The 20,363-nt window shown below is 51.3% G+C and overlaps 1 protein-coding gene across 1 annotated transcript in view; it reads right to left on the bottom strand.

Moving 5' to 3' along the window:
* The window catches only part of Gcn1 (GCN1 activator of EIF2AK4), a 62,861-nt gene extending 42,869 nt beyond the window's left edge, over window positions 1-19,992 (bottom strand). The window contains exons 1-15 of the mRNA XM_028856545.2: window positions 19,938-19,992; window positions 13,027-13,129; window positions 9,803-9,866; window positions 9,214-9,345; window positions 8,458-8,566; window positions 5,565-5,663; window positions 5,345-5,479; window positions 4,626-4,694; window positions 4,396-4,504; window positions 3,693-3,767; window positions 3,138-3,266; window positions 2,424-2,474; window positions 1,994-2,092; window positions 1,601-1,774; window positions 12-164 (exon numbers count right to left, since the gene is read on the bottom strand). Coding sequence (XP_028712378.1) covers window positions 12-164; window positions 1,601-1,774; window positions 1,994-2,092; window positions 2,424-2,474; window positions 3,138-3,266; window positions 3,693-3,767; window positions 4,396-4,504; window positions 4,626-4,694; window positions 5,345-5,479; window positions 5,565-5,663; window positions 8,458-8,566; window positions 9,214-9,345; window positions 9,803-9,866; window positions 13,027-13,129; window positions 19,938-19,955 — 1,519 coding nt within the window. The 5' untranslated portion in view covers window positions 19,956-19,992. The remainder of the gene's footprint in view (window positions 1-11; window positions 165-1,600; window positions 1,775-1,993; window positions 2,093-2,423; window positions 2,475-3,137; window positions 3,267-3,692; window positions 3,768-4,395; window positions 4,505-4,625; window positions 4,695-5,344; window positions 5,480-5,564; window positions 5,664-8,457; window positions 8,567-9,213; window positions 9,346-9,802; window positions 9,867-13,026; window positions 13,130-19,937) is intronic.
* Window positions 19,993-20,363: the final 371 nt, after the last annotated feature.

The following is a 20,363-nucleotide window of genomic DNA, read 5'->3' as shown; positions in this document are numbered from 1 at the left end:
CAGCCCCTTACCGGCCTGTGAGTCAGCCACAGAAAGCTTGGAGAGCAGCAAGGCTGCAGCGGCCCCTTCAGTGACCGTGGGAACCTGAGTGTTCTGGGAGGCCGCCTTCTCCACTGTCTGCATAAGCAAGGGCAGAAAGTCCAAGGCCTGCAGGAGTGTGTCACCTGTGGAGACAGAAGCATCTTAGAGACGTACTGGTCTGCAGGGGTCATGGGACTACTTAAGAAGACATTATCCACCTGGATGTGGACTGGCTCAAACCCTAATTTTCTGAGTATCTCAAAGAACTGGCGTGAGAGTCTGGGACTTAAACTCTATAACCATAAAAGTTAGAGGTAACAGAATCCTATTAATCTGATCATCTGCTGCTCCTCCACTGGATAGGAAACTGAGAGGCCACATGAACTGTCCAGGGTTGTCAACAGCTGGTTGACAAAGAACCACTGCTAACTTCATGCCTAGCAACTCCAACCAGTGTTCTTCCCATACAAGACAACCTCTAGCCAGTCTGCTGGCCTGTGAAATAAAAACACAAAAATAAATAAATAAGCTAGGCATGGTAGTGCACACCTTTAATCCCAGCAGGTGATATCTGTGCGTTCTAGGACAGTCAGGGATATGTAGAGAAACCCCATCTCTAAGTAAATAAATAAATTAAAAAAAAAATTAAAACTACACCTAAACACACTCATTTTGGTTTTTGTAACTACTCATATACTCCAGACTAGCCTCAAATTCAGTGTGCAGCCAAAGATGACCTGGACTCCTGACTCTGCCTCCCAAGTGCTGGGATACAGGCCTGCGTCACAAGATCCAACTGTGCTGTTACTTATAAAGCATGGTTCCTGTCAACTCGGGACAAGCACGTCTCCTGACAGGTTCTTGTTCCTACTCTTAACATGTGTGGGCACAAAGTTCATTTCCTCTGTCTAGGGAAGGCTCGGGGATCTTCTTGACGTTTCTTTAAACAGTGATTCATGAATTTAAAATCAACACATCATTTAAAAGAAATGCAAGCTTATATCAGAGGGAAGAGCCAGTATCAAGAGGGTTTTAGCAGAGAGATCAAATTTCCCCTGGCTGTTTGGGATGGAGACAGCCGTCCTTGCCAAAGTCAGTAGCTGTGTTTAGCACAGAAGAGATGGAAGTGGCCATTTTTTAAAGGGTTCAAAATCAATCAAGTTTACATAACATTGACCTTTTAAATTCATGATCCCAGTACAACAGGTTCTGACTGTAGGTCCTTTCTGGATAAAATCCAACAAGGGATCCACACATGGTGGCGCCCGCCTTTAATCCCAGCACTTGGGAGGCAGAGGCAGGCAGAGCTCTGTGAGGTCGAGGCCAGCCTGGTCTACAGAGCGAGATCCAGGACAGGCTCCAAAATTACACAGGGAAACCCTGTCTCGAAAACCCAAACAAACAAACAAACAACTATCAAACAAGGGAAGAAGTCACCTCGGTGCAGACAGGGAGAATGACTCGGAAGGCAGAGAGGCCCAGTCTGTGATGCCGAAGAGAAGGCCCCGAGTGGTGAGCATGCCCGCCCGCCCGCCCGCCCACGGGCTCAGTGGTCCTCCCGTGGAGGCCAGCATCTTACCTCGGAAGGAGGCCAGCATGCACTGCAGGTAGGCGTGCCTCACAGCGGAGGTGGAGGTTTTCAGGCTGAAGACTTTCTTGAACCAGTCCGTCAGCTTCTTGGGCACTTCTGTAGTGAAGCGGTTGCACCAGAGCGCCAGGACAGAGACAGCATGTACCAAGGTACCTTCGTGCACTAGGGCAAGCGGCACAAGTCCAGTCGGCCTGACGTCTTATACCCATAGCAGCATATCACTGCAAGCAGTGGAGAAGGCAAGCCCAGGGGAGGGAGCAGGAACAGCTCAGACCACTCCCAGCCCCGCCAACTCAGGAGGCGAGCCTTCAGAAGGCCGACTGAAAAACCATGGGCAAGAATGGGTCCAAACCGCATGTTCCCCAGGCCACACGGAATTACCTTCCTGCTGGAGGAACGGGATGAACAGCTCAGCCACCGACCCACTCAGGACTTGACTGGAAGGCCCAGATACCACGTGATGACTGAGGCTTCCAATCCCTGAAAAGCAGATTCTCTGGTGGGCCCCTCCCCTGCACAAAGCCACAGAGACGAGCCTCCTGCCGTGGCCACCAGGGTACTCCAGGTCACGGACCTCTGCTGGGTGCCCCACAGCCACACTTTCCCCTGGCCATTATGGACAGGCCTTCAACTTTCTTCCAGAGAAGCCAGGCCTCCTGCCGGCCACCCAGCTGGCAGCAGAGTCCTGAGGCAAGCTGGCACAGCCAACACTGTTGGGCATCGGGGTTCAAAGGACTCACCTCACCTGACAGTTACATTACACCTGCCCATTACCACAGCATACTGCCACAACCCGGGGAGGAACCCCTACCTGAAAGGACGCTCATCTTCTGGGCTACGACCGTTAGCTTGCCTTCTGAGCCTATGAGGAAATAACAAAAGTGCTCGTTCATGTCGGCCTCACTTCATGACACACATGTCGACTCCCGAAGCAGCCTTTCTGGTGTGAGCTGGGTTTAAAACAGCCTTTGTAGACATATGTTTTCTGACTAAAAGTGTTACATTCTCAGGTAGGTGGTGGCGGCGGCGAACGCCTTTAATCCCAGCCCTCGGGAGGCAGAGGCAGGTGGATCTCTGTGAGTTCGAGGCCAGCCTGGTCTACAGAGTGAGTTCCAGGACAGCCAGGGCAACAGAGAAACCCTGTCTCAAAAACCCACAAAAGTCCGACATTCTTACAGAAAACGTGAGAGACAGAGAACACGAAGAGGAAACTGAGCTCCATCTCTGTTCCCACTTCTCAAAGGCACCATCAACAGCCTCACGACTCTCTTTCCTTTTTTCTCCTGTGCACACAAAAGCACCTTCTTAGAACCACTGGCGTGGCCACCGCTACAGCCACGCGTGTGGGAGCGCTCCTGCCACGCGTGTGTGCGTGCTCCTGCCACGCGTGTGGGTGTGCCTCATCAACAGCTTCTCCCAGAGCAGACTCAGAGTCAAGTCCCCTCATGTCCCGGGGCCAAGGCTGGGGCACACCTGCGGTGTGTCACCTGCGTGTGTCACTGCGGGGTCGGGAAGGCCTGCTCACCTCCGAGGATGGCGAACAGGTGCCTGGCCAGGGCCTCAATGGCGGAGGAGTCGCTGCACTGGCGGGCCAGGTTGCGCACGGCCAGCACAGCCTCGTCCATCAGGCGGGGGCTGTTGGATTTCAGCTGATCTGGACACAGAGACACGGCTCAGAGGCTGCAGCAGCTGAGCATGCAGACTCCAGTCCCAGCTCCTCATCAACAATCCCAGAACAGAACCCCTCCCCCTGCTGGTGGTTAAAGCCTTATTTCTTTTCCTTTGTTCATTTTTAACCTTTACTTAGTTATGTCTGGGGGGAGGGTGGGTGCCACAGCACGCACGTACAGGTCAGAGAACAATGTGTGGAGGAGGTTCTCTCCTTTAATCATGTGGTTTCCAAGACTGCACTTGAGTTGGCACACGCGTCAGAAACCACCTTTAACCAAGGAGTTGTCTTGTTGACACTAAAGCTTATTTCTAACGTAAGATGTGCCCCAGCCCACTTTCAACCAAAACTACCAAATACGACCATAACTCAAGGGGCATCAAGGGGCCGCAGAGGGGCCAGCATACTCACTAGCCAAGCCTTTCACGATGTCCAGGGCATACTGGCTGAGATCAAGTGTCACTGATGCCAGCAGACTGGAGATGGCTAAGGGGACAGAAAGCAGTGCTCCTCAGGGCCAGTGCCCACCAAACACCGCCCAGAGTCTGCTGGTTAGCGCCACAGCGACATGACCACCCTTCACTTCCTCAAGGCCACAAGGTCATCACCCCCTTGAGCCAAAGTTCTGCTCTTCACACCACATCAGTCCAAACTGCCTCGAGAAAAGGTTCTGAATCTCAACGGTCTCCAGCCTCCACAATATAGTCAGTATTCTAAGTGGATACTTTCCCATGGTCTTCTAACAGAGCCTGATAGGGCTGGAGTAAATAAAGGCTCAGCCGTACAGAGCACCAGTTGCTTTTCCAGGACCAACACCAGCCAGCTCACAACTGCCTGGAACTCTAGTTTCCAGGGGATCTGATGCCCTCTTCTAGATTCTGCGGGAACATGCACTCGGTCAGGCATGCGTGCACACACAAAAATAAATTTGAAAAGAAAGACCGTGACTTTCAACATCTTCTGGTAATGGCTCCCATCTTGCCCACGGCTCTCACCAGGTGACAGTGAACACGCCTCACACTCAGAACGCAGGATGCTCCCACTGCCAAGCCAACAGGCACAGGGCTGCTCAGGCAGCACACCCCCTCCCGCCCACTGTTCAGCAGGAACCTACTTTCAATAACATTCTCCGGGCTCCTCAGCAAGGACTTTTGTATGGTGGGCAGAATCAGATCCTTAAACTCCGTGTGGGACATGAACCGGAGCAAGGGGGCACAGTTGTCCTACGAAGATAAAGAGTCAAGTACCCGGGCCTCATGGGAAAGAGAGTGAAGAGCAGGGTGGTGTCCAGAATTGAAACGAGGATTTGATACTGTCTGGGTGGTAGGTGTGCAATCCACTCACCAACAAATACTTCGGAGGCTTCACTTTGCACATGAGAATGTTCTTCACGTAGAAATCCAGCAGGGCGCTCTACAGGACACCAGGTCCCAAAACTTCAGCATCAAGCAGTGGACCCACTTCCCATGGCTCTCCACCCTCCCCTGCTCTCCACTGAAAGGTGGGGAGCAGTCTTTCCCATGGCTCCCGGGACAAAGTTCAAAGACCTTGGCAGGGTGGCCCTGCTGCTCACAGCTGGCGGTCTCTCAAAGCTCTCACCCGCCCCCACAGATGAACCCCACTTGCCTTCTCCATGCTCCTTCCTACTTGCTCTCAGCCCAAAATGTTCTACCCCACCTCCTTACTGGCCAACTTCGCTTACCCCCTAAGTCCCTTCATTACAGGGACACATTCCCGAACCCACAGTCCAAGTCAGATACCCATCTTGCATATTTCCTTTGTCACACTTATCAGATACAATTAACTAGGTGACAATCTGTCTCATGTCAGAGTCCTCTGATTCAGTCTCACAAAGATCACATCTTCTGCTGCATCCCCAACTCCTGGCACACTGCTTGGTGCATGGGAGCTGCCCACAGAGGTAAACAGTAAAGTCTCGCCCCAGTGACTACACCAGGATCCACATAGGCTACAGCTACAGGCCACAAGGCCAAAGCAGGTTTCCGCCCCTTCCCTCCAGGCCCTGATGCAGCAAAGCCACTGTGAGGACGCTGGACACTTGCCTTGTGCTGACTGACCACGTCCGTCTCTTTGTGATTCGTGCAGAACTGCACCAGCAGCCCCAGCATGCCGGCGTAGTTCTGGTTGGGTTCTAAGCTAAGGATAGCTGAAAAGTACTGCTCCACCAGCTCCGGGTTCTGAGGAGGAGGTAGAAGGCGGTGGTCGGACGGGCAGCAGAGGCACAGACAAGGCACGCCTCCTACCTCCCCCAGCTCCACTCACCTCCTTCCACAGTTTGGTGAGCTTCTTCATCGCGCCATCCACAGCGTGCTTGTGGGAGCCCCCCAGCACCTCCAGCAGCAGCAGACACTGCACCTCCACCTGCCAGGGCAAGGAAACGCTCCAGTCAGGCTACGACTTCGAAGCATCCTATGACTCAGAAGTCTCCTACAACCCTCATGGTCTGACGGAGACCCACAGACATCCATCAGGCCTTCCAGATCCCAGCTGCATCTCCACCCCACTCGACCCCAACCCTCTCCTCTCTACCAACCCCTTGTCCTAAATCTGCCCCTTCTCCAAAAGGGTTGTTTGTCTGTCTGTGTGTCTGTACATCACAAATGTACAGGATCCTTGGAGGTCAGAAAAGCCTATTAGATTCCCTGGAACTGGGGTTACAGAGAGTTGTGGGTGCTGGGAATCAAACCTGAGTCTTCCCCAAGAGCTGAGCCATCTCTCCAGCCCCCTAAATCCTGTCTTTTACCTAATACCCTTCATTCATGTATTTATTTAATAAGTATCTGTTAAACACCTGCCATGAGCCAAGTATACACAAGGAGACCAAGGTGCATTTTTGCACCTTCTAGCGCAGGGACAGAACACTATTGAACAAAGACACGAATGGGGACGTAGGTCAGGGAGAGAACACTACTGAACAGATAAGACGCGAATGGGACGTAGCTCAGACCACAGCATGCACGAAGCCTAAGTTCACCCCCAATAACAAAAAGTTTTCAAAAGACACAATAAACATTCGTCAGTAAGACTGCTGGCATTCAGGAACAGAACAAGAGTCCCTAGTCAATGTACTTATCTGCCTAGACTTGTCTTTATTAAGGACCAAGTCCTACAGCCAAGCATGGTGGACACCTTTGATTCCAGGACTCAGGAGGCAGAGGCACCAGATCTTAGTGAGTTCCAGGTCAGTCTGTTCTACACAGTGAGTTTGAGGACAGATAAAGCTACACAATGAGATGCTGTCTCAAAAACAACAAAAGAATACCTTTTTTGGGGGGTGGGGGGTGTTGAGACAAGGTTTCTTTGGTAGCCTTGGCTGTCCTAGAACTCACTCTGTAGACCAGGCTGGTTTCAGACTCAGAGAGATCCACCTGCCTCTGCTTCCCCAGTGCTGAGATTAAAGGTGTGCACTACCATCACTCAGAAAAAAAAAAAAAAAAAAAAATCTTAAAAAAATAAAAGACCACAGATAATTAATGAACAATCACTAACCAGCAGACACTGTGGTAAGTACTGTATGAAGTAAGGTGACTGAGCACACACCTTTAATCCCAGCACTCAAGAGAAGAGGCAGGCGGATCTCTGTGAGTTCCAGGCCAGCCAAGGCCCTGGTTAAATCCCCAGCACTGGCACCAAAAATTGTCAGATCCACAGAAAACGTTTCTATAGTCACAAAAACTAGTAACACAAGGGACCACAGTGGCTAGAGACAGTTACATCTCCTATACGATTATATCCTTATCTACAATGCTAATAGATATCCTCCTATACTTGTTGAAGACGTCTATAATTAAACATGCTTGCCGGTATCACATTCAGAACCGTATCAGGGCTCCCCCTCTGGGATGTTCCAGCCCTTGCTCCAGAGTCCCTCTCCTCACAGAAGCCTTCCTCCGCCCACCCTCGGCCACACACCCTCCCCTCCCCCGCTTTCCTTCAGCACTGCACCAGACTCGATACCTGTATCTCCATCTTCTTCAACAGTGCGTAAGCTCCACAGACGCAAAAGGTGTCTCAGCTTTATCACACAGCAGCCCCAGCGTTTAGCACAGTGCCAGCCAGTAAATGGCTGAATTATGTACATAATGGACAACAGAATCCGCGAAGGAAAAGCCCAGCCTCTAGTCACTGCAACAGGTCACACGCTCCTGCTGCATTCTGTGCTGTAACAACATCACCAAGCTGACTGACGGCACAGCACCAGCTCCAGGAACTCAATGGAGAGAAGCCAGAGACCCCGCCTGCTGGTAACCACCTCAGTAGAAAGACGTTCGCTAGCGGCGAAGCCCATGATCTGTGGAGGGCTCCAGGGTCAAACTCACACCAGCTCCAGCACGAGGACTACCGGAAGTGTCCGCGCTCTAATTCACCACTAATCCACTGCTGGAGGCTCCTCCACAGCTGTCCAAAGTGTGCTGGGTAAGAGACCCGGCACAAGGCCATCTGTCCGCCTGCCTGACTGGCTGGCTGCTTCACCTTGAGAGGACTTCAGCTTTCTAATGCTGCTAGTCATTACATCTACATGCACTACACTCTACAGTGTCTACGGCCACTGCGAATCTCTCCAACACACCTCTCTAAGGAAGGGAGGGAAGTGGCTCTGTCAAATCTCATGGCCAAAAATTAGATCCACAGCACCACCCTCAAGACTCCTCCAGAACCATCAACCACTCCCCTGACCTACACTCAGCCTACCTAGACGTCCACGAGAACCTCCCAGCCCGGCCTGCCAGGCCATCTCTGGACAGCAGACAGGTGAGAAGAAGAAACAAACTGTACAAGGAGCAGGCGTAGAAAGAGAGAAGGAATTAGATGACCAAGACAACGGTCAGAAAATGGCATGATCTACATTACTGATCTGCATTCCTGTATCTTCTGGCATTCCTCTTTTTCGTTATTTCCCGAGTCTGGCCTCTCCTGAAGGCAGGGCCCGCACATCTTACTCATCACTGCACCCAATGCCTAGCATCATGCCTGACCCAGAGAAGCTCGGGAACATTAGCGAACCGACAGGTGACTCCTGCTGACTTACGCCACCACCAAACACAGACCGCTGGACCACTTCAACCTGGGAGAGCACTTGGCATGCAAGAACTGCCTAAACATCATACAACTGCGTACAGCTGACCCTCACAGCTCCAAAGACAAGGGAACCTACCAGCTTGTTCCAGATGTCTCCTTGCCGCTTAGCCTTCAGGGGAAAGACAATGCGCACCAGCAGGCAGGTCCAGGTCAGAGCCAGCAAGGCGGCCGAGCCGCTGCTCTTGCTGCAGAGGAGAAGGGAGAGAGACAAAGGCCCATCCTGAGGCCAGCAGAGCACACGACCCTTCCTGGACAGTTCGGAAACTTGTTCCCTACAGCATCAGGGACAAGTCACAACAAGAGTCCAGGCCTCACTGGCCAACATCTCATCACTTGACATTTACAACAATAAAAACAAGATGAGGCTGGAGACGGCCCAGATGTTAAGAGCGCTGCTTGTCCTCCCAAAGGACCTGGTAATCATTCCAGCAACCCCATGGCAGTTCCCAATTGTCTGTTCCAAAGGACCCGACCCCCCTCCTCCGGTGTCTTTGGGTACCAGGCATGCACATGGTGCACAGACATACAAGCAGGCAAAACACTCATACACAGAACTTTTAAATGAATGAATGAATGAATGAATGAATGAATGAGTGAATGAATGAATCTGGCTTCACCCATCCAGTGCCTTGGGCCCACTGACTCCCAGCCCTGCTCCTCAGGGAAAGCCACTTTCTCCACTAACCTGGCTCCTCTCTCCACACAGATGCGCTCTCAGTGCCATTCAGAGTGCAAAAGGCAGGAGTCAGGTGTGCTCACACCTGCTCATTTGCACAAGCCTGCCCGAGGAGGGCTCCACAAACCCCGGGGGCCCACGGCCTTCAGCCCTTACCTTGGGACACCTGCTTTGGAGCCGACCCCCGAAGACTGAAGGGAGTTCAGGAGGTTCTTAGCCGTGGCCTCTGGCTGGGCCTCAGCCAGCTGCTGGATGGCTGCCTGCAGGGCTCTGCGCGAGGCTGCATCTCTAGAGCGGGAAGGAGGGGAGGTTATCGACGGGTGACCTCAGCACAGGCAGGACTGCCTAAGCCAATGCATCCTACGATGGAAATAGACTAGAAAATCCACCTTGCCCTGGCGTTCTAAAAGCAGCTGCTAAGAGCAGAGGATGACAAGCAGGGCAGATGGTACATGCCCCATGACTTCAAACCGGGTACAACTAATGACTGCATACATGTGCTAAGTCCCCACAGAGGTGGGGACCGTCCAGGCCCTCACGCTGACAACCACCCATGAGGTACAGAATGGCACCATCTCCATTCTGCAGTGAGGAAACTGAGGCATAGAGAGGTTAAGTAACTTGCCCAGGATCCAGTAGTTAGACCTAAGAAGTCTGGCTCTAACAGCTGGACTCTACCCACTCACTACCCTACCCCCTCTCCCTGTACGACACATTCTCGACACTGGGTCTCTGGTGGGTTCACCTGTATCGATGCAGAGTCAGGCAGAATAACTTGCAGAGCCCCTTTACTGCTCCCTCTGGCAGATCTGAAAGCAAAGTTCACACAGACACTCAGCGACACGCACAGGGTGAGCTTCTGCTCACACCGGGCGGGCCTCTTCCGTCAGACACCCCGGGAGGCCCCGAATCTCCGAGGCAAAATCCCAAGGAGAAAAAGCAGGATCAAAACACACGGTCCAGCAAAGCTCAGAGTAGCATGGCCACTTGATAAACCAACGACACTGGAGGAGCAAACCCAGCCCTCGATACTTCCCCTGTCTGCAGAGCAGAGGGTCAGCAGGTTACATACAGCTGCTCTGCTTCCTGACTTGAGCATCAGCTTCACCCTGCGCTCTTTCGTTTATGATCTCTTGGCAGGTATCTGCTCATGCAGTCTACTAAGTGGTCTAAACATCAGCAGAAAGGCCAGATGTGGCAACACATGCCTTCAATCCCAGCAGCAGCAAGAGGATCTCTGTGAGTTCAAGGCCAGCCTGATCTACATAGCAAAGTTCCAGGTCCACCAGCTACAGGGTAAGACTCTGTCTCAAAAATGAATAAGTAGATAGACAGACAGAAAGCTAAGCCAGGTGTGGTGGCACATGCCTGTAGTACCTCCCAGCTACTCAGGAGACTTGAGTAGGAGGATCGCTTGATCCCAGAAGTTTGAGGCCAGCCTGAGCAACACAAAAACCCTGTCTCAATAACAAAACAAATCAAAACACACAGGGCTCACATGAAATGATAATTAAAAAAAAATTAAAGTGAAAAATTAAAGTACCATAAGCTGGGTATGGTGGCGCACGCCTTTAATCACAGCACTCAGGGAGGCAGAGGCAGGTTGATTTCTGTGAGTTCGAGGCCAGCCTGGTCTACATAGTGAGTTCAAGGTACCATGAGGAGCCAGCAAGGGAAAAGCATCTGTAACTAGGCAGTTTCTGAAAGTCAACTTGCCGAGGGATTGATTAGTCAACTACTGGAAATGCAGAGGGAGGCAGGTGCTGAACGAACGGGATTAACAACAAGAAAGAAGTAAGACGGGTGGACTGAGAGCGTCTGGCACTCAGTGCTGTTCTAAGCGCTTCCCATACGTTAACGCATGCCACCCAAGGCGGGCCCTGCTGTGAAAGCCACCTTACGAGGAAGAAAGTGAACAACAGAAGCCCACGGAGGCCAGCCAGAGGGTTGCCTAGGCTGAACAAGGTGCCCTCCCACGCTGGAGAGTCAACGGGACAAGCACTACCTGCCAGACCAGAGCATGCCGTCAACAGAGACACTGGACTGGGAACATCAAGCCGGGGAAGCTTTCTCGGCGTTTCCCATTTCAGGCGCCCAGATGTCGGAGAGGAAACAAATGTGGTACAGAGAGCCAGCCCCTGCAGAGCCCTAAGGAAAGCAGTAACAGAGCCAGGGCAGGCTGACAGAGCAGCAATGACAGGAAACATACGCTGCAGTGTGCCACGGCCACACGCTGCGTCGAACACACACAAATGTTTTCGTTTACCCCTCACACCGACCCTAGAGAGACATCATGAGCTTCATGTGAACGACAGCTCCAGTACAGGAGGCCGCACTTTCACACCCCACACTTTACACCTCACTCCCAACTGCAGAACTGCAGGGTGCCAGAAAAGCACCGTCACCCTCAAAAGATCCAGAGTGCTTCACACACTCAAGACATACAAGTCGCCGGGCGGTGGCGGCGCACGCCTTTAATCCCAGCACTCGGAAGGCAGAGCCAGGTGGATCTCTGTGAGTTCGAGGCCAGCCTGGTCTACAGAGTGAGTTCCAGGAAAGGCGCAAAGCTACACAGAGAAACCCTGTCTTGAAAAACCAAAAAAAAAAAAAAAAAAAAAAAAAAAGAGACATACAAGTCAAACCCGCTCCATAAAGTGGGGGAGCAGGATGTAGTATCTGGCAGTTCCTGTGCAGGGAAATTCAAACATTATGGCTCCATACACGTACACATTTGGTGTCATCACACGGCGACCTTCACTAACAGAGCCTTGCTGATAAAGCACCCTGGACGACCTCCAAGGAAGCACAAAATCATACACCACAGCACTGACACACAGGACAGCCCAGAAGCTCAGCAACTAACTCCACTTCCAGCTGTCACAAGATGGCTGTTATCCAGGCCACAGTAGGTTCGAAGCAGCAAGTGAGACGGTCTAAGGAAAAGCCGGGGCGATAGCTGACACCTGTGATCACAGCACCCGGGAGGACGGAGCAAGAGAAGAGTCGTGAGCTAAAGCCAGCAGGCTCCATCCAGTGAGACCCTGACTTGAGAGGGAAGGGGGGATGGAAGGCCGGCTGGCCTGTCAGCGCGTTTGTTTAAATTCGGTGTGGTAGCGCACACCTGTAGTCCAGTACCAAGTGCTAAGAAAGGGGACTGGCAGTTCAAGGCCATCATATGGACCCTTTTCTCAAACACACACACAGAAAGTTGAGCAAAATTCAAACCCTTGTTCTCAGAGAGCTTTAGACAACATGGATCTCTCCATCTTTTTTTTTTATTCTTTTCCAAGACAGGGTTTCTCTGTATAGTTTTGGTGCCTGTCCTGGAACTCACTCTGTAGACCAGGCTGGCCTTGAACTCACAGAGATCCACATGGCTCTGCCTCCCAAGTGCTGGGACTAAAGGTGTGCGCCAACACCGCCCGGGAATGGATCTCTCAAGCTTAACAGATCTTAGGGTCCTTAACAGGTTAACCACCTGCTACCATTTTCTTACTTCTGTGGACACACAAAGAAGTGTCTTGGATCAAAAGAAAAATGTCTGTGTGCCCAGTGTAATGCTCAGGAAAGATTGGTGGTTTTGTTGTTGTTGTTGTTTTTCAGTTTTTTGAGACACGATTTCTCTGTGTCGCAGCCCTGGCTGTCCTGGAACTCACTCTGTAGACCGGGCTGGCCTCTAACTCAGAGATCCACCTGCCTCCGCCTCCTGAGTGCTGAGATTAAAGGCATGCGCCACCATCCCTGCCCGGCAAGATTGGTGTATCTTTTAGAAACATTTGAAATCAATATGGTTAAAACTATAAATAACTCGGGCACCTATCCGCACTGACCCGAGTGTTTCAACTGTTTTGAAGCACATTATTTAAAAAAAAAAAGTGAAGGCAGAAGTCATGAAGGGGGAAGAAGAGAGAGGAGAGAGGAGAGAGTACAAGTGATTTTCAGTACCGCAGGTGGAGGGCAAATACACACCTTTTCCAGCAATGCATCTCCCCAGCTCACTGAGAATCTCTCTGCGCTCCTTCACACTAGCTGTAGTTACCTTCACGGCAAAACGCTTCAGTGTGTCGGAAACCTGTGAAGACCAAAGGCAACAGCCAATGTCATCAGTCGGACCACAAACAATGAGGGTGCGCACGCAGCAGAACGGCCACATTCCTGACAGCTGGGGCTGGCTGATGACTTGTCAGAGGACGCGGCCTCTGTGCAGGACGGGGATTTGGCAGTATTTCTCAGCTCTACCCACTAGTTGCAGCCAGCAGTAGCCGATTCTCCTCCTGCCCCAGTTGTGACAATCAAGTCTCCAGACACTGTCAAATCTCCAGGGACAAGAGGCAAAAATCCCCCATGGTTTAGATGCCCTTTTTTTTTTTTTTTTTTTTTTTTTTTTTTTGGTTTTCGAGACAGGGTTTCTCTGTGTAGCTTTGTGCCTTTCCTGGAACTCACTTTGTAGACCAGGCTGGCCTCAAACTCACAGAGATCCACCTGCCTCTGCCTCCCGAGTGCTGGGATTAAAGGCGTGCGCCGCCGCCGCCGCCGCCGCCGCCGCCGCCGCCGCCGCCGCCGCCGCCACCACCACCACCACCACCAGGCTAGATGCACTATTTTAATCCAGTCAACATACCTTTCTCAAAGGTAGGCAAGGCAAGGCAAAATCCAAAAATCTCTAGACAGAAAGTATCCTTTCAGAAACACCCCAAATGTCACCCCTGGCTGATGGCTGCTAAGGGAGGGGAGCCATTGTTCTTAAGGGATGTGACCACTGGTAGGGTGCCCCAGCTCCAGCGTGTGGCCCCACAGCCACGTGCACGTAGGCAGCACTAACTGGACCAAATACCAAACCTGAGGACCCATCCAGTAAAGGAGAAAATGGACTTCCACAACCTACACACACACACAATGTGGCATGGGTACACAAAAGTAAACTCATGCATACATATATACACACTTTAAATAAGTAAATGTATTTTGAAAGCAGGGGGGCAGGGGCTGGAGAGATGGCTCAGAGTTTACAAGCACTTGTTGCTCCTGCAGATGTCTGAAGTTCAATTCCCAGCACCCACTTGGCAGCTCACAAACACCTCTAACCCCAGTTCCAGGGGATCTAACACCCTCTTCTGGCCTCTGCAGACACCAGGAACACATAAGAGTGCACATACGTACGTACGTATGTACATACATACACGCACTAACACATACACATGAAATAGAATAAAATTTTTTAATAAGCATGAATGTGGGAGGGACTGTATTGGGGTACTTGAGGAATGAGAGGGAGCACTGAGGTGGACATGATCAAGACCAAGATAGATGTTAACAGAACAAGTAAACTTCTAAAAAGACAGTACAATCCAGACACGGTAGCACATGTCTTTAATCACAGGAGGAGGCAGGAGAATCTCTGTGAGTTCAAGGCCTGCCTGGCTGCCTGCCTACTCTACATAAAGAGATCCTGTCTCAGCCGGGCGGTGGTGGCGCACGCCTTTAATCCCAGCACTCGGAAGGCAGAGCCAGGCGGATCGCTGTGAGTTCGAGGCCAGCCTGGGCTACCAAGTGAGCTCCAGGAAAGGCGCAAAACTACGCAGAGAAACCCTGTCTCGAAAAAACCAAAAAAAAAAAAAAAAAAAAAAAAGAGAGATCCTGTCTCAAATAAATAAATGAATGAATGAATGATGGTACTTTTTTCACATGTAAACTATACCTCAAAAATTCTGAAAACAAAAACCTGATCCCAGGAAATGGACAATTACTTCAATTAGGCAGAGATCTAGAACTAATCAAAACTAAAAGTGTTGATTTCTGATTTCAGATTAAGTAAATTTATGAACTATGGATAAGACAGAGAGAGATGAACTAAGTTTGTGGGGGGGGGGGGGGGAGAAGAGTCCAAATCTAAGGACTATGTGCCCAGCATGCTCTCCCTTCCCACCGTCACTCCGACCTCCCAGGGAGAACGCAGTACACACGCCATTCTGACAGAACAGTCCCAGCTCTGCTCTCACTAGCTGAGGAAACCAAGTCAAATGCGTCAGCTCTAATCTCGTTTATGGACCTGACGCAGTGAACAGCACTCACCCCATGGGACTGGTATCGAAGGCACAACACTGTGGACTAATACTGCTGTACTTCAAGGGCGGCATCAATAGTCCCGTTCTGGCCACAGCACCTGTGTTCTCAACCTCAAACTGAAACCAAGCAGGTCTATAAAGGGACACCAACATGCCCACAGCTTCCACATCTGAGTTAGCACGGTGGCAGTCTCTTGCTTCGGGCAGTTTGTGAACATTCTCTGAAACCTGGGAAAACCTGCTCCTGAGCAGTAGACTGCAAAGTTCACGTGAGCAGGCTGCAGGTCCATGAGGCAATTAAGTTTGAAGTCGGGGTGGGGGGTTGTCTTGGGGGTACTTCAAAGGAAGCCCAAGTAAGTGACATGAGTCAAGGGTGCAGAGACACAGAACAAAGCCTTTGTTTCCACTTTTATTTTGGAGAAGGGCGTTTACGAGTGTGGAAATTAGGGAACCACCTGTAGGAGCTCCACAAGTGGGTGCTGGGTCCTGGGCTTGGTCATCAGGTCTTGCTGCAAGTGGTCTACCCACTGAGGCATCCTGCTGGGCCCTGCTTTTTCTTTCACGCTTAAAGTCCTGCTATAATTCTCTTGGCAACAAAGACAACGGCATCCAAACTTGTACATCAACTATTTCTTGCTTTGATATTTTGGGGAGTGTTCTTTGGTTTGTTGGTTTGGTTTGGTTTTCTTGAGACAGGGTCTCTCTTCATAGCCCTAGCTGTCCTGGAACTCACTATATACATCGGGCTGGCCTTGAACTCAGAGAGCTGCCTGCCCACCAAGTGCTGGGAGTAAAGGTGTGCACCACACCTGGCCTTGCTTTGGCTATTCTAGGTGGTCTTGGTTTTACTTTCACGTAGGCACACAACCCACGTGTTCTAGGTCTGTCCTTCATGCCTGAGCCTAGCCGGCACCTCAGCAGTCACCTCCGTAACTCCAAATATGGAGGCTTCCTCACACAGGGACTCTTGGCCGCCATCCTCTGACCCCCCCCCCCCTCCATTGCCAGCTGGGGTGGTCAGTGCTCCCACTGTGCACAAACAGGAGGCGCCCTCCATTTAATGACCTGTGCTCCTCATCCCGGCCAGCACTGCTTCCCTGGAGTTAGTAACTGCCCTTTCCACAATCACCTCTTTGCCTTGTTTTCCCTAATCTTATTCATCATTCCACTCAAACTCTTAGTTGTGTGTCTTCATTCCAGAAAATTCTGTCCCTTCTCCTGAAGGAGTCTCTGAAGTTTCTGTCTTACTCCAGTCTGGCAGGTGACCATCTACAGGGTGTAAAACTCCCACCAAGTGTACCCCAGTGTCTGTGCGAAGCACACCCTTCAGTTCAGACAGTTCGCGCAGTGTGAGAAGGTTCTAACATCATTCTATACTGAAGTCATTTCCTTCAGAGTCCTGAAGCTACTGGACTTCTCCACTGAACACTAACCTTTAGCTGTGGCTGGGAAGGCATCAGAACACTTTTGTTGTGTTCAGACAGGGTCTCACTGTATACCTAGGCTGGCCTCCAACTCCAGGCCTCCTGTGCTGGGATTATAGGAATGCCAACTTGGACTGATCTTTTGGAGAACACCTGGTTTTTCTTTCTAGAAGCTTCTAGATCTTTTAAGATTCTGAAATTTCATAGTACTATGCTTTGTTGTGAGTCTATTTTATCCATAGTGCTGAGTCCTCTGATCCAGAAATACCCATCCACTGGGGGAAAGTTTCCCCAATGACTCTGTTAACAATTTCCTTAGGGACTGACTTAGACGAGTGGTCACAGCACTGGGTCCACAGTACCGGGTTTTATGGTCAGAGGGAAAACTTTAGTTTCTTGCCAGAGTGGAAAATCTGGGAATCTGACAGCATCTAAACCTAGGGTTCAAACTCTCCTTAACCCAGTCCCCCTCACTTCCATGATAGCTGACACCATCAACTGCACCTCTCAAAGATCCTGCAGAGGACCTCAGGATGCTTCCTGAGTTCCCCAGCTGATGGATTAGGACTCACTTCCTCGGTGTTCAAAAATCTGCATCTCTCATGTCTTCTTCTGTTCGTTTGTTTGTTTGTTTGTTTGTGACAGGGTTTCTCTGTGTAGCCCTGGCTATCCTGGAACTCGCTTTGTAGACCAGGCTGGCCTCGAACTCACAGAGATCCACCTGCCTCTGCCTCCCCAGTGCTGGGAGTAAAGTCATGTGCCACCACCGCCCGGCAAACCTGTATCTCTTATTGTCACTTTCAGGCTTCCAAAAGTTTGCTGCTATTGCCTGTGTTCTCCATCCCCCTCACCTATTTGTTGGGTTTGCTCCTGTGGTGCTGGGGATCTAACACAAGGCCTCGTACATATCAGACACACATTCTATCACTGAGCCATGACCTCAGCCCTACAACATCCTGCAGGAGAGGTGCGAAGGATGACACCCAGGGGCTAAGGAATGTTAGGCAAGTGTTCTACCACTGAATCATCCACAGGCCAGAAAGGGGGGGGGGGGCCGGAGGGGGATGTAATGTGTGTGTAGGTCAGAGGACAACTTTCAGGAATCAGTTCTCTCCTTCCACCCAGGGATCTAGCGATCTAACTCAGGCTTGCACAGAGCAAGCACTTTCCCCCTATAGACTACCCTCTGCCTTACAATACAGTAACATTAAACTCCTTTGGGTTTTTTTTTTCTTTTTCTTTTGCTTTTTTCTGAGACAAGGTTTCTCCGTGTAACCCTGGCTGTCCTAGAACTCAATCTGTAGACCAGGCTGGCCTCAAACTCAGAGACCGCCTACCTCTGCCTCCCGAGTACTAGGATTAAAGATGAACTCTGCCACCACTGATTTTCTTCCTTTCTTTCTTTTTGAGAAAAGGTCTCACAGTACAGCCCTGGACAGCCTGGAATTTACAGAGATCCACCTGCCTCTGCCTTCCAAATGCTGGGACTAGGCCTGGCGGTGGCGGAGCACGCCTTTAATCCCAGCACTCGGGGATCTCTGTGAGTTCAAGGCCAGCCTGGGCTACCAAGTGAGTTCCAGGAAAGGCACAAAGCTACACAGAGAAACCCTGTCTCGAAACAAAACAAAACAAATGCTAGGACTAAAACCATGTGCCACTACACTGTCAATAACATAGCATTAAATTCGTGGCTATATTTTTCTCTCACATATCAAAGAACTTTTCATATTTGAAAAAGAAGTCAAGGCTCTTCTTTATCAGAAATTGAGAGGCTGAGAGTGTAGCTTGTAATAAAGCTCATGCCAATCTCGTCACAACAAAACCGAGGAAAAGAATACTAAGATCCCTTAGGAGTCATACTGGATGCTAAAAAGATTGGCAGCCATGCCTTCCAAGTTCACAGACAGCGCTGTAGATAGTGCTGACCAAGAAAGAGAATTTTCCAAAATGACAGAAATGCTCTCCTTGTCTGGCCAATACACCAGCCACTAGTCCACATGTGACTACTAAAATGTGCTTAAGAATTTTTAATTTTATATAATTTTGACTAACTTAAGTAGGACTTATGGCTATTTTGATGAGAGTTACCTACTGAACACAACTCTAGAGAGAAGATTCTGGTTTTTGCTTTTGTTTTTGGAGACAGGGTTTCTCTGTGTAGCCCTGGCTGTCCTGGAACTTGCTCTGTAGACCAGGCTGGCCTTGAACTTAGAGAGATCCACTTGCCTCTGCCTTCTGAGTACTGAGATTAAAGCCGTGCACCACCTCCACCTGGCTGGAGAGAAGATTCTTTTACCCGTGAATATTAATGTCAAACATTCAATCTTCTAGAAACACTAAAAAGTTTTACTTCTTAGGATTCACTGTGACACAGCTCTAAACAAATTACCAGCCCCTTCCTCAGGAGACCCTTGCAAAATATCTTTTGAATGTTCAGGTTAAATGGCCCCTCTTTGTTCAGCCTCAAGGCTCAAACATAAAAATCAATTCATCTCACCCCGGAGACCCAAACTGTCTGTTATATACCAGTTTCTGCCAGGCAGGGTAATCCCAGCACTCTGAAGAAACGGGCTACAAGTTCAATGGCAGCTTGATCTACACTTTTTTTTTAATCTACATTTTTTTTTTGAGTGGTGTGTGGGGAGGGGGTGGAATAAAGAGAGAAAGTTTCTTTTCCCCTTTAATATTCTTTTCATCCTTCCACGCGGTTACAAAAGAGGCTGGGATGGAAAAAGGGGGGTCTTCAACCGCTCCCTGAACTGCAAGGGTACCCACGGGTGTTGTTAACACTCAAAGGTGACAAAACCCCTCCTAGGTGAAGGGACCCAGTACCAAGCAACCAAACTACACGGAGCCCTACTACCTTGCCTCAGGAAATCTCCCCAAAGACCCCATGACACAGAAATTATTTCAACAGCATTTTACGTTATACAAAGACTGAAACTTAAGAGGAGGAATGTCATTTCTCTCCTGCCTCCGAGAAACCCAACGAGCCGAGCCTCAGCGCCAACCCCGTGTGGACATAAAGGCTACAATGCTAGGTGGCCGCACAGATGGGGGAGACGACGACGACGACTCTGCACCGCCCCGCGGCTCACGATCCCGGGGCTCTGGGAAACCGTGGCACACCCCGAGGGGAAGCCCTGCCACCGCCCGGGGCGGGAGCAGGCCCAGCGGGTCGCCCGCTGCCCCGAAGCCCCGGATTCCTCGAGCCCCACTCGCCCGGGCCGAGCCGAGCCTCCAGCTGGGAGGCGCCCGCCGCCCGCCGCCTCTTCCTGCGGCCTCCGCCGCCGTCCGCCCCGCCACCTCGGAGCCCGCGCTCCCGCCGCCGTCGCCGCCCGCGCTCCGGCCCCGCCATCCGCCGCGTTGGCCCCGCGGCCGCCCGCCTCACCTGCGTGTCCGCCGCCATCCTGCCGGCGCCCACTCCGGAACCGCTTCCGGAGCGCTTCCGGGTCATGGAGGGCGGCCCACGCGTCCAGGCGACGCCTGGCGCCCCCGGGCGGGAGGGCGGCCACAGCCAGGTCGTGCGCTACAGCCCCGGGACGTAGGCTTGAGCTCTCCGCCTGAGCTCAGGGGAGACGGCCTGCAGCTGCGGCATCGTCGGGGATCCCGGGTCCAGCCCCGACGCCCCCATCGGGCGGACCCTGAAGGGTCTGCGCCCCTCGGCGGCGGAGGCACTGAAAGCCGCTCCCTGGGCTCCGGGAACGGAACCCGGAGGGCTCGTGTCCCGTCCTGCAGTCCCGAGAGGACTTGGAGGTTAGAACAGGTGGATGAGGGCCAGGGGAGGTATGCAGGGAGGCCTGGGGAATTGCTGCTG

Source organism: Peromyscus leucopus, chromosome 23, assembly GCF_004664715.2.
Source record: "Peromyscus leucopus breed LL Stock chromosome 23, UCI_PerLeu_2.1, whole genome shotgun sequence".
Taxonomy (NCBI): domain Eukaryota; kingdom Metazoa; phylum Chordata; class Mammalia; order Rodentia; family Cricetidae; genus Peromyscus; species Peromyscus leucopus.
Note: the sequence above shows the minus strand (reverse complement) of the source record. Positions and strands in the feature narration are given on the sequence as shown.